The sequence below is a fragment of the Lampetra planeri genome, unplaced genomic scaffold (assembly GCF_965212315.1).
Source record: "Lampetra planeri unplaced genomic scaffold, kcLamPlan1.2.h2 scaffold_750, whole genome shotgun sequence".
NCBI lineage: Eukaryota > Metazoa > Chordata > Hyperoartia > Petromyzontiformes > Petromyzontidae > Lampetra > Lampetra planeri.
In genome coordinates, this window is record NW_027615572.1 from 89 (window position 1) to 18,678 (window position 18,590).

General features: G+C 45.8%; 1 protein-coding gene across 1 annotated transcript; it reads right to left on the reverse strand.

Moving 5' to 3' along the window:
- Positions 1-276: 276 nt before the first annotated feature.
- Positions 277-12,923, reverse strand: LOC144741863 (malonate--CoA ligase ACSF3, mitochondrial-like; the record flags this gene model as incomplete). Its single annotated transcript, XM_078624357.1, has 4 exons — positions 12,889-12,923; positions 11,476-12,244; positions 3,652-3,807; positions 277-431 (listed from the first exon to the last, which is right to left on the reverse strand). Coding segments are annotated over exons 1-4 (1,115 nt in total), but the record flags the coding sequence as incomplete, so codon positions are not given.
- Between the last annotated feature and the right edge of the window lie 5,667 nt (positions 12,924-18,590).

Sequence of the window (18,590 nt, forward strand, 5' to 3'; positions counted from 1 at the left end):
TAGATATTACACCTCTGTACATATGATCGATGACTGTCTACCAGACCTGCTCAGTCGTCCCGTAGTGACACAAATTTGTCTGTATAAATGTGTGTGAATGCAATCTAATATTTGTAAGCAAAGTATTTTTTCTGTCGTATAATATAAATGGTAAAGGTGCATGTAACCTTCATGATATTCATGGCTCTAAACCTCAGTTCTCACACCATGTGGCAGGGTCCATCGAAGAATACATTTACCAAGAACAACAGCTTTCATTGCTTGTACATTCAGTACCTGATTCTCTCTTTGCAGACGGCTTTGACAAAGTCCTTGACATGAGGTTGTGTGAAGTGTTGATCATAGTAGTGGATTAGTTGAGAATAAATTGTTGGCACGGCCATGAACACATTAACCAGTGGAGCCTTGGAGCTCAGCAGTCTCTCCCACACCTGTGAGACAGAAGAGAGAAAGAGAGAGAGAACAATGGATGGCTGAGAGGGCAGAGGGAGCACAGAGATAAGGCTTATCAACAGGAATGGCAATGATTCAATCCACATTCATTCCATTAGGGGATGTGATATGAAAGGGTGCCATTTTGTTTCTTTTACTGGATGTAAATAGCAGAGTGAGGTCCGCAAGACGCAACCTCATATCAAACCTCTCTAAAAATGCCACAACAACACAGGGAAAAAGAACGATTTGAAAAGGTCAGGGGAGAAGACAGCAGACTGAACTGACACTGGCACACAGGTAGATGTGACTACTTCTCATGTGTCTCCTGACATGGGGAGGAAATGAAACAAAATGGAATCAAACGTGTGTGTAGACGTGGACATAAATGTGAACAACATGCAAAAATAATGTTGAGATAACATGTTCAAGGCCAGTGGTTGTATGTCTCTCACACACACACACACACACACACACACACTCTCTGTCTGCAGTGCAGTCGACAATGGGAGGACTGGACGACAGCATGAAGTCAGTGAAGGTGAACGATGGCGCAGACAGTGCTGTGCTGTGCTTCTGAAAATGCAAGGAATCATTCTCTGAACTCTTCTTCGAGGCGCCATGTCGTCAACTCAGCAATATTTGCTGATGTGTGATAATAAACACACACACACACACATTAAAATAAGAGGACAAGCACTTCCTAATTGAACATGTATACATGTTAATCTCCACAGGAGGACGTGTCTGCTACCTGCACATAGAGATACAAGAGAGCAGCTTTATTGACTGGCTGCTGTGACCACCCTGGGAGGTGTCAATCAAGAGCAGCAGAGCGTCCAGTCTGAAGGGGAGAGCGAGGCAATTTATGTCCATCAAAAGAGTCGGCTTGAGGGACAGGATGTGTTGAGAGCCCAGAGCCATGGTCTGCATCCTAAACGTCTGTGAGCACCAGTAGTGCTATTGGACCTTGGAACTTTACTCCCACAGCCTGTAAAACCCTCAAGTACTAAATGAAGGAATGAAGTCAATTTGAGCAGTTGTGACCGAGGCTTGAGGTTTGGGAGAAAACCGGACAAAATGAATGGAAATTAATCAGTGAAAGGATAGCAAAGTCTGCATTTTACACACACAATACACACACACACACACACACACTTATATAGTATCTATACATGGGCTGTCAAACCATTCATATTTAGTCACGATTAATCACATGTTTTCCAAAGTTAACTAATGATTAATTGCAAATGTATTTGCACATTTCTTGCTGTTTTTAATAGTCTAAGGGCAAATATGCTTGCTTTATGTAAATGTTTGTTGAGGATTATCTCCAGTATGCTCAAGAAATACACTGGAAGCATTATATGACAAACTCAAGCCCAACAACCGATGTGTATTTCTTTTGTGAATTTCTCTTGAACAGGAATAAAATCACATTGATCTATCAAGTCCCGTACTCTAAACTTCATACTTGCTGCTCATGATCTCACCTCATGTAATCATCTCTACCCTTACATGGAGGAAAATAAAAAGCTCAAAAAATACCCCCTCCTCATAAGTGGGATGATACAAGAAATAAATTGCAACTGATTTTTTTCCAATTTCACTAGAGCTGATGGAATGAAGGAATTTTGAGATTCTGGGAAATCTGGGACGAATAAAGTACTTCATTCAGATCCTATTGTGGATCTAAAACATAAAAATAACCTTTGAATAAACTGTCGGTTAACTCTCAAAAACAAAGCAAAGCAAAAGCTCAGTTCGCCCATCAGAGCTCTTCAGAGATTGAAAGACAATTTACTGATCCTTTCAACAGCGGAACTTCAGGAGGAGGAAAATAAAGGTGTTCTTCTGAGGATGAGAGAAAAGGTTTTGTACACAAGGTCAGGGACAACAGTCGAATACTGATTACTAAGGCTGACAGATACGTCCTTCAAAGGTCCTTCTCTGCATCTCCATTCACTGGCATTAGGCTCTCCACGCTTGGACATACAGGCAAAACACACACATACTACATGTTCCCAGGTTAAACACACACACACACACACACACACACACACACACACACACACACACACACACCATCTTCCCCTCCCTTCTGAGGGCCAAACAAGCACCATTATTCTTCAATGTCAGCTCATCGATTGATCCACTGCTTAAGCCCCTACCGTGAGTCTGCATCGGTCAGATACAAAGCCACACAGGGCAATTCATCACTGAGCCCCAAACACTTAGTGTGACAGGCAAAGAGGGAGGAGGAGGAGGAGGACGATGAGGAGGAGACTGTCACAACTACGTGAAGAGTGGAGGAAGAAGAAAAGAGGAAACACTGATGAAGGTGGGGATCACAGATGGAACTGCACACAGACTACAGAATACCTCTGTACGTGTGGACATACACTTCAGATTCCACATATGTGGTCACTTAATACAAATAACGGCCGTTTGGAATTTTTCCCCTGGGTTGTCGGAGATGAGAAGAGGTGCCAATGGAGGCCGCTGGCCGGGAGCAGCTAGTAGCTAACAGCTAGCAGCTAAAAGCTACCAGCTACCAGCTAGAAGCTAACAGTCGGGAATACAGATATGATCGTGGGTCGTCATCCCAGGGGAGAGAGAGATCCACTGAGGTGATCTGCAGCTCTTTGGAGCTTTTGGAATATTGGCTGACAGAAAACCTTTGGTTAGATAAATGTTGGTTTCATAGATGGAATCTAACAATTAGCTGCTACATTAGTGTCTGAATGTTATGTTTTAATGGACACAGCGGCGCTGCACCTGGAGCTTCAACACATACTAGCACTTTATTTTAACCTTGTATATTTACCCTGTAGAACAGTTTAAATTATGGTCCAAATTTGATACACATGGATTATTTTATACACACACGTTGGATTTTTAGCTAGTTTAGCATTGCATTTTTTTTGTTTTTTTGCCCCCCCCCCAGGTAAGACTAATGCCCACCCACACCTGGCATCTTGGTAATACCACTAAACACCATTATGAGTGGGTGAGTACACAGCAGTAACAAGAGACGCAGTAGTAAATGACGAAGTCATCTAAGTTCACACAGTGAAAAACTGGCAAGCTGGGTGGGCTATCGTACCACCGACCCCGCTTAGCACTGGTACGTCTGACAACACTTGTGTAACTGCTGCTTTTGTGTAGAGGTGGGCTCGCATCCAAAGAAAGAGTCGAGTGGAAAAGAAGTGTCTGCACCTGTTGAGGGTGAAATTCAGGCAGCATAATGCAGGTGGCGCCCACCCACAACGGGCACAGCAGCTTGTTGACGATGCCGTGGACGTGGTGTAACGGCAAGGTGTGAAGGATGACGTCATCTCTGGACCACCCCCACTCTGAGACCAGACACTGGACCTGAGGCAGACAAGGACACAACAGATCATTTTCAAAAGCTTCAGCTTCATTCAGTCAGTTTGGCAGCTTCCACATTCCACGGGTGATTCCAGAGGTCCTGACAGTCTTCACCTCTGTCCTCTTTGAAAGCCACAGAAATGGAAGAGTTGATATTAATGGATCTAACATTGTTTTGAGGGTTTCAAACCGAGAGCTGTCATCTTTGTGGATGAAAAAAGTCAACTTTTAATTTTAAAATACTTATAAAAAAAAGAGAAAAACCTCTTGACACTGAGAGGTGAATACGAGTGAACGCCTAATGTGACACTAATGGCTTTTTCAACACTGCACAGATGAAATACACTATAATTTGTAATACTGTGAGTCATAACATTTTGGTTTTTTTTTACTTATATTCATTTTTTTCTCAAGTAGAACATTTCTGCATTTGCAAGAATGACCATTGTGTGACAATTCTATTGCAGCACACAGCAACATGAGACAGAGGACAATTAAAGCAGGCAGGTAAACCTTTGACAAAACAATGTCATGGATCAAAGGTCAATTACATACATGTATGCATATGTCCATCAGAGGAAAGTTCTCAGCTTGTCTTTAAGATGGAACGACGCCTTTGAACGTGCATCTCAGCACCATAAGGCATTCTGAGCAGCACCACTTCTCACAGATATTCCTACGTGACGTCCAATTACTTCCGTTTTATCAAAACAGACTCAGAGTAAAGACGACGTTCATCCCATCCGATCTCATCATTTTCATCAGCCACTGAACTTCAATTCTGTGCTTATTTCCCTGTGAAAACATTAGATTGGACACACAAAAACAGAGCCAACAAAGACCCAAGTAAGTCCAGCTAATGCTGCTGCAGTTTCTATCTTGGCATTTCATCCCAGTGTCGTATATGGTCACACCACTGAGTACTTTCCACTGCACGTGTAAATGTAAAGTCATTGTCTTGGCAATAAACCCCCCATTTCCACCGGCTGCGTGTGCGTCTCCGATCCGGCACGGCGCCGGATCAAATACGTTTCCATTCTAGTTAATGGGTCCATTTACACCGACTGTGTTGCGTTGTGTCTCCGCTCCGTATCAGCTCCGTCAGTCCGGAGTGCTGCGTCGCAAATACGCAGAGGTTTTATTTCTGATGGATGCTGGAGCTGAGACGCAGAAATCTGGCACAAAATCCATCGAGGGGGGCAGGAAAATCAACACAGAAACAACAAATAAACAACAAATAAAACATCTGACTACTCAGAATAAAACGCTCGAAGGTTGACGGCAGATCGTATTTCATACTATTACATCAGTACGTTCAACACAGTACATTTATTCGAGTATTTATTTACTAACAAGTTACTTGTCCATGGTAAAACCACAAAACACCGAAAAAAAAAAGTCAAACACAAGTAAGTCCTCTGCTTCTCCACCTGGAGACACTTGTGTTTCTTCCTGGATTTATCACACATACATGTAGTTTCGTGCGATTACACGTGTTTTCACCGCGGGAACTTGTCGGTCACGTGACTGACGGACCAGAGCCGCGACGCAGTAGAAACGCATCCGGTGGGGATTGTCGGAGCGCGCTGACGGAGCAAAGACGGATCGGAGACGCAACGCACACGTAGCCGGTGGAAATCCAGGGTGCTGAAACGTCCACCATGGGCCACATGATGAAAACTACAGAAGTCAACTGAAGGTTCACACGTCTGCTGGGCTGTCTATTCCTGTGACAAATACCGACGACTCTGTGCTCATCTGACACTGTTCATGCTCTTGGCATGTGTGCACGTCATGCACAAAACACCTCGACAATGAAGGGAAACGTCTCACATCCAGTCATATATTTGGAAGTGTTCTTGTCAAAACCTTCAGCCAAAGTTACCTTCTTCACGAACTCAGAGAAGCAGAGAGAAATAAGACGGTGCCTTCATTCAGAGTGATTTCATTTTCCACACTAATGGGACATGTAGGTCAATTTAGCTTAAAAATATCCAGAGAAATCTTGGCCAGATCTTTAATGGCATAAATTAATGATAATTTAGAAAGCTCCAGTAGAACAAAAGCAGAATTATGCTCATCAGGGAGGCAGAAATGGGTGTGTGTGCTTTTTTGCTTCTTGTGTGCTTGCAAACATGCAAGTTATTTCTCTGCTGCCTACACCGAATTAAAGTCAACTAAAACATTACTGTTGTAGAGTTTGACAGACTTTAAATGACCTAAAATGCAATATTTTGGACAATAGTGGTGTTCTATTACAATGAAAATCACATATTCTTATTCTTATTCTTATTCTTATCAAAAAAGCTTCCACTAATTGTCTGCTGAATATTCTACATGTGTCAATCAGGGCGCTCACTGTAAGCAACCAGGAGGCAAAACACTCACATCCTGTTTTCACTGATCGCAGAAGTCAGTGCACTACCATGACAATCCAGGAGGATAGCAGGAGTGTTACTGCAAACACTACACAGACGTTTGATGACATAGATTCTTCAGTATGGTTCAACACAATAAATAGGACATCTTTACACAGATTCATCACACACAGACACACGCATTCCCACCAGTGTTGCCAACTTAGCGACTTTGTCGCTATTTTTAGCGACTTTCTGGACCCCCCTAGCGAGAAAATTAGTCAAAAGCAACTAGCGACAAATCTAGCGACTTTTTTTGGTGATCAGAGGCTCCAAGATCGCGGGAGGGGGAAAAAATAATTGCGCCGTTTTCTCTCTTTCCCCGTTCAGGTAAGAGACAGAGAGGGGCAGTGGAAGAGAGACACAGGCAGAGAGGGGCGGGGGGCAGAGTTGAGAACAGCGTGGACTGTCGCTTCCTTGCACCCCCCCCGCTCTCACGTCCTGGATTGGACCGCTCGCATCGTCTAGCGACTTTTAGCGACTTCTGGGCGGGCTAATAGCGACTTCCGATGCTGGGGAGTTGGCAACAGTGATTCCCACATCAGAGGCAGTCACAGCAGTGAAAGGTAAGTTAGAACTAGATCACTCCCCTCCCCGACAGGACCAACCTCACACCAGAACAGGTCTGCGCCCTGCTTGAACTCTGCCTGAATAAAGATTCAATAAAGAATCAAGTTCACACGTGAGGACATCAGTGGCGACCACCTGCCCTTTCTGGACTGTTCGGTTCAAATAGAAGACGACAGGAGACCAGTACTTTCTCTTTGACTCACACCACCCACTGGAACACAAATCAGAAGTCATTCGGACCCTGAACCACAGAGCACAGAGTGTTCCTACTAGAGGGAAAAAAAGGGAAGCACAAAGAGAGAACCCATGTCTGGGAGGCTCTCAAGGGCTCTGGATACCCTAACTGGGCTTTCTCCAAATCCAACAAGAAGAAGGTCACCAACAAAGAGGACAACAACCCCAAGAGGAAGAGTGTGGTCATCCTATACTCCCTCTGGTCTCTGGTGTATCAGAGAAGCTAAGGAGGATTTTTAACAAACACAACATCCCGGTACATTTCAAACCCAACAATACCCTGAGGCAGACACTAGTCCATCCCAAGGACAAGACACCCAGGGAGGGGGACCTGATACCCACACTCCTTTGTGTGAGCTAACAACCCAAGTCAGTTCAGAACTGATGAAGCTTCTCGGATGAGTGGAGAAACGTCTTCAAGTAAACCAGAAGTCCAGTTGCCTACGATTTAACCCAGCAAGATACAATGACCTGGATGATTGAGAACCTTCAGACAATTTGATCACTAACTTTCTCCTGTCACCATCACCCAGAATGTATCTTTTGTCTTCTTTTATGTCCTGTGTCTGTTCTTTGTTTGTCTTGTGTTTTATCATTTTATTGCTTATTCTATGCATTAGTAGTAGTAGTTCCATCCATCATCTTCCGCTTCATCTGGCACCAGGTCACAGGGGGGAGCATTCCAAGCAGGGACACCCAGACTTCCCTCTCCCCGGCCACCTCCTCCAGTTCTTCCAGGAGGACCCCAAGGTGGTTTCGAAGCCAGCCGAGCGACATAGTCACTCCAGCGTGTCCTGGGTCTTCCCCGGGGTCTCCTCCCAGTGGGGCATGCCTGAAACACCTCCCTCGCAAGGCGTCCAGGGGGCATCCGATACAGATGCCTGAGCCACCTCAGCTGGCTCCTCTCAATGTGGAGGAGCAGCAGCTCTACTCTGAGCTCCTCCAGGGTGAGAGAGCTCCTCACCCTATCGCTAAGGGAGCACCCCGCCACCCTGCGGAGGAAACTAATTTGAGCCGCTTGAATCCGAGATCTTACTCTTTCGGTCCAGAGTTCCATGATCCAGAGTTCATGACCATAGGTGAGGGTAGGAACGTAGATTGACCGGTAGATCGAGAGCTTCGCCTTTTGGCTCAGCTCCTTCTTCACGACGGACCAGTACAGAGACCGCATTACTGTGGCTGCTGCACTGATCCGCCTGTCAGTCTCATGTCTCAAGTCCATGGCCTCGGACTTGGAGGTGCTGATTCTCATCCCAACCGCTTCACACTCGGCTGTGAACCGCCCCAGTGCATGCTGAAGGTCCTGACTCAAAGGAGCCAACAGGACAACATCATCTGCAAAAAGCAGAGATGAAATCCGGTGGCTCCCGAACCAGACCCCCACTGGTCCCTGGCTGCGCCTAGAAATTCTGTCCATAAAAATAATGAACAGAACCGGTGATAAAGGGCAGCCCTGCCTGAGACCGACATGCACCGGGAACAGGTCCGACTTACTGCCGGCAATACGAACCAGACTCCTACTCCCGGCGTATAGAGACCGTACAGCCCTTAGCAAAGGGCCCCCGATCCCATACTCCAGGAGTACCTCCCACAAGATGCCACGAGGGACAGGGTCGAATGCCTACTCCATGTCCACAAAACACATGTGGACTGGTTGGGCAAACTCCCATGACCCCTCAAGCACTCTGGTGAGGGTGTAGAACTGGTCCGTTGTTCCACGGCCAGGACGAGAACCACATTGTTCCTCCTGAATCCGAGGTTCGACTATCGGTCAAACTCTCCTCTCCAGTACCCTCGAATAGACTTTCCCAGGGAGGCTGAGGAGTGTGAGGATGTGTTCCATGATAGTTGGAACACATCCTCCGGTCCCCCTTTTCGAAAAGGGGGACCACCACCTCAATCTGTCAATCCAGAGGCACTGTTCCCGTCTGCCATGCGATGCTGCAGAGACGTGTCAGCCACGACAGCCCTACAACATCCAGGGACTTGAGCTACTCAGGGCAGATCTCATCCACCCCAGGTGCTTTGCCACAGAGGTGCTTCCGAAGTGCCTCGGTGGCAATGTGGCGTGACATGACAGTGGGATTGAGGAGATCCTCAAAGTACTCCTTCCACCACCCAACAACATCCACCGTTTGCGGTCAGCAGCTCCCCCGCCTCCACTGTACACAGTGTTGGCGGAGCACTGCTTCCCCCTCCTGAGGCACCGGACGGTTTGCCAGAATCTCTTCTGGACCGGTAGTCCTCCTCCATGGCCTCCCCGAACCTCTCCCAGACCAGAGTTTTTGCCTCCACAACCGCCCGGACCGCGGTACGTTTGGCCTGCCGGTACCCGTCAGCTGCCTCAGGAGTCCCACGAGCCAGCCAGGCCCAATAGGACTCCTCCTTCAGCTCGACAGCATTCCTTACTTCCGGTGTCCACCACCGGGTTCGCGGATTGCCGCCACGACAGGCACCGGAGACCTTGCGACCACAGCTCTGAGCGGCTGCTTCGACAATGGAAGCAGAGAACATGGTCTACTCGGACTCGATGTCCCCAGCCTCCCTCGGGAGCTGGTCGAAGTTCTCCCGGAGGTGGGAGTTGAAGACCCCTCTCACGGTGGGTTCCGCCAGACATTCCCAGCAGACCCGCACTGTTCGTTTGGGCCTGCCAAGTCTGTCCGGTTTCCCCCGGGGCAGCGGATCCAACTTACCACCAGGTGGTGATCAGCTGACAGCTCCGCCCCTCTCTTCACCCGAGTGTCCAAGACATACAGCCGGAGGCCAGATGACACAACTACAAAGTCGATCATTGACCTCCGGCCTAGGGTGTCCTGGTGCCACGTGTGGTTATGGACACCCTTATGCTCGAACATGGTGTTTGTAATGGACAAACTGTGACTAGCACAGAAGTCCAGAAACAGAACACCACTCGGGTTCAGATCAGGGAGGCCGTTCTTCCCAATCACTCCCCTCCAGGTAATACTGCCGCTGCCCACATGGGCGTTGAAGTCCCCCAGAACAACGATGGAGTCCCCAGTTGGAGCACCTTCTCGTACTCCCCCCAGGGCCTCCAAGAAGGCCCGGGTACTCTGCACTGCCGTTTGGCCCATAGGCCGACATGACAGTGAGAGACCTATCCCCCACCCGAAGGCAAAGGGAAGGGACCCTCTCGTTCAATGGGGAAAACTCCAACACATGGCGACTAAACTGGGGAGCTATAATCAACCTCAACCTCCCGCACAAGTTCTGGAGTAGTAGTAGTAGTTCTCTCCAAAAATTAGAATATCATCAAAGTGTGTGTTTTTTCCAGTTTATCAATACAGAAAGTGAAACACATCTTCATATACAGATTGATCACAAACAGACTGACATGTTACTCGTGTCTATTTCTTTTCATTTTGATAATAGTTTTGTGAGATGCTGAATTCTGGGTTTTCATTAGCTGTAAGTACCAATCCTCAATAGAAATAAGCACTTGAAATATATCAGTCTGTGTGTGATGAATTTCGATATACAGATGTGTTTCACTGAAAAAAAAAAACACACTGATCACCCAACGTCTTCAGTTAGGTAGATGGACAACAGGAGGTTTGGTCACAGCTACTTGAACTGTCGCAAATGTATGTGAACGATCCAGAACCAGCTGAAGGAGGAAGCATCAGAAAGGGCTACGGTTATATGATGATTTTTAAATTCAGAAATCATCACAATTAAATGACTCAGAATTTAAGTATTTTCATTTCAGTTTACGTTTGAGGTTTTCATGGAAAACACATTTGATCGGCTTTATTCAATTCCGCTTAAGTCTGGGGGTTCTGATTGGATTGGGGGCGGACGTCTTTACATGTTTACATCTACCAGAAGGAAACAAATACACTCACATGGACATTCTGAGGTGACACTCAGATTGCAACAACATGGAGGATCACATTATTAGCACCCTGTGTGGAACAGCCTCTTACTTCAGAATTAAGTTGAAATCAAATGGCCATTGTCATTTGGAATTGGGTTTATGGTCATTTTAAATCGGATTTAATTTTATTTCTGAAGTAAAGAGGAATTGTCCCTTTAGCATTTGATCTCTTTTTCTGTCATGTGTCCTAAGGAGCTCCTCTGCAACATTTTATGACCCCGTGGACTCACTCGCACCAGTACACGGAGCAGAGTCCACGCGGCCCGTAGAATGTTGCGGTGTGCGTGCTCGGGCCTTACAGACGTCCGCTTTGACCTCTGCAGAGTCCACTCAGTTCCACCCAAGTCTGTTTGGGCCTTGACTCAAACAGCCTATAGCTCCATGACAACAGCAGACAATTTGACTCAAATGAATCAGTGAATCAGTTCTGTCCCTCTGCCGACCTGATTTTTCATCTTAAAGATACTAAGGAGATCATGTGCTTATGTAAAACATCTACACTCACGAAAAGGAGATCAAACAGAATTGTAGTTCTCTTCAGAAGAGCTCATTCACCATGGCCTGGATGGTGCTGTGTGTGTGTAGAACACCCTTGGGTCTCCCCGTAGTGCCACTGGTGTAGATGATCATAGCTGGTCGCTCTGCCCATTCTGTGTCCGATTCTTCCATCTCTTGCTTCTCATCTTTGTTTAGCGTGCAAAGCTCAGAGGTAGGAGGCAGCGTCAGGCACGGCAGACCCAGCTTCTGTGCCACGGCCGCCAAGGTTTGGGCATGCGGATGCCCAGCCAGCAGGAGTTCACTCTGGGAGTCAGATATGATGTACTCCAGTTCGGACGGTGGGTGTTTTCTGTACAGTGGTACCGCCGTTCCACCACTGATCCACGTTGCCCACTGGGCCACTGTATAGGAAGCATCATTAGAGCACATGAAGGACACTCGTTTTCCTTCTAGTCCCCTAAAGTCAGAGTTTAGCGTGCTGGTGATTTGAAATGCGAGGCCCACACTACTGCCATACAGCTGCTTGTAGCTGTGGCTGCCACTACTGTCGATCACAGCGAGCTTATCTCCAAATGCTGGAGCTCTGGCAAAGACCGGCTTCTGGTTGATCCTCGACGGTGCTGTTGTCCATCTATGGAATACAGTTCCCAAGAGCCACTGCCGAGAGTGTTTAGGCAAACAGATTCGGTGAAGAGTGGATTTCCAGTGACAGGCGGTCCACTTCAGAGACCCCCGAGCAGCAAGCAGTCCTGAGAACATTATGAGGGCACCACTGTCCACAACATCCACAGTCTGAACATCAGTCTGCTCCATCCATATCAAACACCTGTTGGTTCGCAAAGACACAGAAAGTCAGTTTTGAACACAATCACTCACTCACACACACACACACACACACACACACACACCATATCTGAAATGTATATATGTATATAAACATATTCAATATATTTTAGACTTTATTTATTTATATCAATTATATTTGTTAATATGAAATACGAAATTTTATTTGTCACATTAACTCAGTATTTCAGATTTCTGTATGAAATATTTTCAAAATCTTTTCTTTTGTTTCTATACTCATGATGTGTTTGTACAAGGATAATACAAGTATTCTGATTTTGACAAAACATTATGTAAAATGCAAAATAGCCTAAACAACTACCTTCATGCTTTTACTTTGCTTTGGCTGACAATGCAATAATAATACAAGCATTATTTCACCACAAATATATATCCATGTTGAATCCATCCTTGTAGTTTGTGTACTGTACATCAGGTGTAAATCAGAGAGCATTTATTTCTGCATTAAAACTGTCATTTGTGTGTGAGTTTATAAGAATGACAAAATGACATTCTACACGGATGAGGTGTTCAGGGCTTCGTGTCTTTTCTCCGGTAAGATCAGATTCGGGACACCAGCTTCCCTCGGAGAGCACTGACGGTGGTTCCGGTGAGTCGAGCGTTCACCGGGACAGGAAGTCGTCTCCTGTCACCGACGGCATTCTCCTCACAGAGACACTGTCAGTACATCTCCACACGTCCTGACGCTGCTGCTTGCTGTCGAGACGACATGTTCACCTTACCTCGACCACACGCCGGCACGCGAACCACTGAGGGACGGTGCAACACGTTTTCCTTCCGGAAGGAAAAACAGGAGGGTACAAAGGTTCCGGCTACACGACGCCAGCTGCTCTCGTGGAGCAAACGTCACGTCCTCTCTGACGTCACTCAGTACATCAATTTCACCATGATTATGACGTAAATAAACAGTTATATTTAATTATATAGTTTCAGAATTACAAGCTTGTTTTGAAGTTAATTAACACGTTGCATCATGGTTTTCATGATAAAGCCACTGACATCATTTGTACTGGTGGATGGGATGCATTCCAGTTTTGAGGAGCAGCAGAGCCAGTCCTAAATCTGCTCGACAGTAAAGTGTTAAGTTCAGCATATATGCAGATAACCCACAAAGAGATGTTTTTGGCTCTAGCTCAAATGCCAGTCTTGCCACTTCGCGTGCCAATTGCCTTGGCTGGCTTTTACATCACTGTGCAAGTGGGCACATTTAGCCGCCAGCTGGCAGTCGTGGGCCTTGGATGAGAGAACGGTGCAGACATGGCCCACATTCAAAAAGTTTTTACTTCCCTCCCAGATCCCCCCACACTGCAAACGAGGATGGCATGTTCCTAATGAAATTGGAGCATTCGTTTCAGAGAACTCCCCTCCACTCTCAGGAATAGAATCGCCAAAGACCGCTCATTTCGCGTTTGTGGGGGAAAACGGTATACAAAGGGGTGTAGGCATTTGCACATTCTTTTGTCCCTGTAATGCAGTTGGATTTTCCCGCTTTTTCTATGGATACAACGTAAAAGCCAAAAACGTCGTCTCCGATGAAACCCGTGATTTTGGATTTCCTGGAAGTTGGCATGTTGGCACTGGAATCTGATCCGTTTTGTTTGTTGCTACGGGGGACATCTGTTTATGTGTGACGAATGGATTATTTTAAAGCGCTTCATATATTTATTTGTCATGAGTGAGAGGAGCCACGCTAACCTTGAGGACTTATGGGAAAGGTTATGGTGAAAACATGATTACCTAGTAAGCAGAAGATGACATCCAGTGGCCTGCTGCCAGCACATCATTCAGCACAGAACACCTGAAACGATCGTCCCATAGATGGGCGAGTGCCAGCTTCCGACTTGGCAAAGTACTTCATCTGTGGAAAGAGAGAGCGGGGACCCCCCACAGATCTGTGAGAAAGGCTGCGATGGTACCACGAACCGTGGGGAGTACCCAAGCATGTGTCAGATTGGCATCAGTGGGAGAATGTCTTGGCAAGCATTCTGTTCGCTCCCCTCCACCCCGGCTCACACACAAACACACTGTTGCCCTGCTTGGAACACATGGTACATCAGCAGCAGCATCTGGCCGCGTTGACTCCTGGCAGCTGCGCTTCGTCTTCGCCAGTTGGGAGTCTTGGCACTGCCACTTCATCAACTACCTGTGGCTCCTCCTGGGTAGAAAGCAGAGCGATGAATTATTCCAAAGCTGCAGCTGCAAACTTGACTTTCATCCAAGAGCTCCACTGTTAACATATGACAGGCTCACAGAGCACATGCCAGCCACATACTAATGCATGGATGACAGCATGGTGTGTGTTCTGATGGCATGGTTCATTTGAGGTGAAAGATGAAGCAGGTGTGTTGATTATCTACTTGTGCTACCCACTTCATACACGAGAGGCCCATTAGGTTAAATAACTGAAAACTTAATCATCAATTCAGTACTACTAACTAATGACACACGTTGTACTCCCTAGCATTTTCTGATCACTGTGTCTGTGACAGAGGTGTTGCAGTTTTAGATTAGAAAATATACCAACCCCCCCTATTTTTTTGTCACGTTTCTGTGCAGTTGTTTGGGTGACCGTTAAACTCACCCTTGTTCCATTGGTAATCAACTGGTTTTATAACCAAGGACGTCTACCCCAAAGCATAGTGATTATTATTATTATTATTATTAATAATTAATGGTGTGAATGTTCTGGAAGTGTATTGTCTTTATGAGGACCATGACATGAGGACCCCAGGAAGAATAGTTACTGCATATTTGCTGAATCTAATGGTGGTCCAAACAAACAAACAAACATTTGTTTGTTTGTTAGCAATGACACTATGTGTTGCTGATAGAAGAGTAGACCAGCCTTGTCTGGAGATGAACTTTGCACCTTTTGAGGAATGTGCTGATTTAACTGTAATTTGTCATGTGAGGATTTGAGAGGAGGACAGTGACAGGGGTAGATGGTCTAATCTATTGTGCCCTTTTCACTGCTTTATTATCTGAGTTGATCTGTCCAGAAATGGTTCTGGGTCCTTGAACTGTCCATGTTTTTTTTCTTGCTATCACAGGGTGTTTCCAGATTTCCAGATGATCTAAAGCATCTTAAGTCCTTAAGTCCTAAGCTCCTGTGGTGTCTGATAACGCTATAAGGACGTGTCATAATTTTGTGGTCTGTTTATTGTTGAACCTATTCCTTTTTTGAAGTTGGCTGGCTTGCTTCGTTTGGGGATGTGATGTCGGAAAGTGAATCAATGTCAACCAAATTTTGCCGACACGCATACGTTTTCTCACTTTTTTCTGTGGGTGTTAGTCATCTCACAGTGACCCAGTGGGATTCTTCCTCCATCTGTGTCGGTGTGACCCATTTTAGCCCTCGGTCATGTCCAACTGTCATATGTCCCAAACATATGTGCAGTGGCAGGGGGATAAAGCGAACCGTCGCCGCGTGGGACCTGCAGACACAGATTGCAGATATGACACTGGACCCTGCTTTCTTTTCTGTCTGCTTCCCACAGCATATGTCATCATCAGTAGTGGCCCAGAGGATTCACACCTTAGTGATTTGACAAAACACTGCTACTATTGCTCCTCCTGTTCCTCCTGCTCCTGTTCTGGGTGTCTGTCAGTGCATTTACAAACTTCCAGATTATATGACTTTCTCAGTATTTTGTTATGCATTCATGTCCCTGGCCTCAGTTGACCTCTCTTCATGTGCCCCTTGTCTTCATGACCATGTCATTCATTGCTTAAACTGTCTCCTTCACCAGTTTTCTTCTATTCCTGATCGCAAGCCTTAGCAGTGGAGCTGGTTCACAGACACTCTGTAGATCAACACTAGCCAGTGAGGGCAGAAGATGCCGACCAGAGGAGTGACTAAGGTTTATCAAAAGGGTCTGTGTTGGCAGATGATAGGATATCAGTGCACAGAGCTTTAATCCACTGAGGGCCGTGGTGTGTGGGGCACATATGGGGAACCAGGCTGCTGATGAGACTCTCATTGTGGCTTTGGAGAGTGAGAGGTCTCCACCAGAAGATATGAAATGGTTCTGGGAGGCTGCATTGTTTGGGTTGGCACAGTGTGTTCCAGTCAAGCTGCCAAAACAGCTGTTTGTAATCAGGGATATTTTTTAAATAAAATGTCTTAAAGGGACACAGTAGAGGATTTGACAGTGCCTCTGCTACCTGCTATTGCAATTTACAAGTTCTCTGGATAACTGAGGCAGACACTGGTCAAATGGATGGAATAAAGTTGATTCAACTGCAGTATTAAGGTAACTCACCCTCAATAAATGATGTCCAACTTCCTGACCTTCTAACTCCTCTAAGCATCAGAATCTTTTGATGTCTTGCCTTTAATTGTTATTGATTCTCCTCTTTCCCTTTTAACTCACTTTAACGCACTTTCCATTTCACTTGGAAATGGAAAGTGCTCTGCTAGGCAGACAATCAGGATGTGTACTCCAAGAGCATAATTCAGCTGCAATAATAGTAATCCTTCTAATAAGAAATGTATATAGGGCTTTTTATTTTTTTTTTTATTATTTTTAGGGATTTGAGAAGACGTTAGGCAGCTGAAAGCCTGGTCTCCCTTGGTGTGGACAGGATTGTTAGCAGGCCAACCCAGTCGGCAGAATGAATCGTTCCATAAGAAAGTTTCTGCAAACCACGACTAAGGTTCAACACAAACTTGCAAACCTGCATTTTTTCTGCATTGATTAAATACACACACACACACACACACACACACACACACACACACACAAACACATAACCAATGCAGAAAAAATGAATTAAAGAACATTAATCAGTAACTAAAGAAGCAGTCAGGTGCATTCCTAGTTCAATACCAATGCTAACCTTCTTCCTTCATGTATTCATTCCAATGCTGCTCTGAGTACAGTGTCATTACATTGGCGTGACTTGGGGTGGCGCTGCTGACTCTTCCGCCAAGAATAAAAGTTAGAAAATCCATCTACGGGCTGCGGTGGGCGTGCTATCTTGAAACAATCTACAATATGTCACTGCCATTCAGCCTGGCATTTTACCAGCAGTGACGTCATGTTGCCTGGCAACGACACTGCCAAATCAGTTGTATTTGTTCTGTTTTATAGCCGCTAAATAACCCTAAAAAGTACTTTAAGTAGTTTAAGGACTATAAATTAGGGTCCACGCTGCTCAGAGACGCAGCATCAGCAGGACATATATCCATACATGAACATTCACGGTGCTAAATTCTTTCACTGACTCGTGGTAAAACGTTTGTGTTGAGCGATATTTGCAATCTTTGTTTTATATTTGCAATATTATATATGTAATGATTTGTTCTGGGTTGTAGCAGACCCCTGGCTGAAGACCTCATGTTACACCCAGGCTTATACAGGAGACATAGGAAGGGGAAAGCCTGGAGAAAAGTGTCAGGAGTGATTTGTGATAGAAGAGTTTCAGCTAAGGTGAAGGGAAAGGTTTACAGGACTGTGGTTAGACCAGCTATGATGTATGGTTTAGAGACACTAGCGATAGGCAGAAGACAGGAGGCAGAGCTGGAGGTGGCAGAGTTAAAGATGCTGAGATTCTCTTTAGGAGTGACCAGGATGGACAGGATTAGGAATGAGGTCATCAGAGGGACAACACAGACAGGAAGGTTAGGAGAAAAAGCTAGAGAGGCTAGATTGAGATGGTTTGGACATGTGCAGAGGAGGGACAGTGGATACATTGGTAGGAGAATGTTAGAGATGGAGTTGGAGGTAGGAGACAGAGAGGAAGACCAAAGAGGAGGTTTATAGATGCAGTGAGGGAGGACATGGAGGTAGTTGGAGTCAGAGTAGAGGATACAGAGAACAGGGAAAGATGGAAATCGATGATTCGCTGTGGCAACCCCTGAAGAGGGACAAAGCCGAAAGAAGAAGAAGAATAGGAAGGGGAAAGCCTGGATCTAAGAGCTTCAAACCTCCAATTCTACATTTTTTCTTTCTTTTGCATTTCCATTGGTATAGATAGAACCTCCTTCTGGACCTGGACCTGGTACCTGTCTTATGGTGATGTCTTATACTTGTTTGGAGGACCAAGTAGATGTCATACATTTCCCTTATATCCTGTACTATACTGCACGTAAATAAACGTGGCATCTGTCATCTTTCTTACTCCATCTCACACACACACACACACACACACACACACACACACACACACACAAACACACACACACCGAGGCTGCCAGGCTGCTCGGGTGGTGTGTTGTTCTCTGGGAGACGGTGCCATATGCTGTCTAGCCCGCCAGCGAGGGCTGAGCCGACCGCTGTACTATTGTCCTGGCTGAGAGAGAAGCC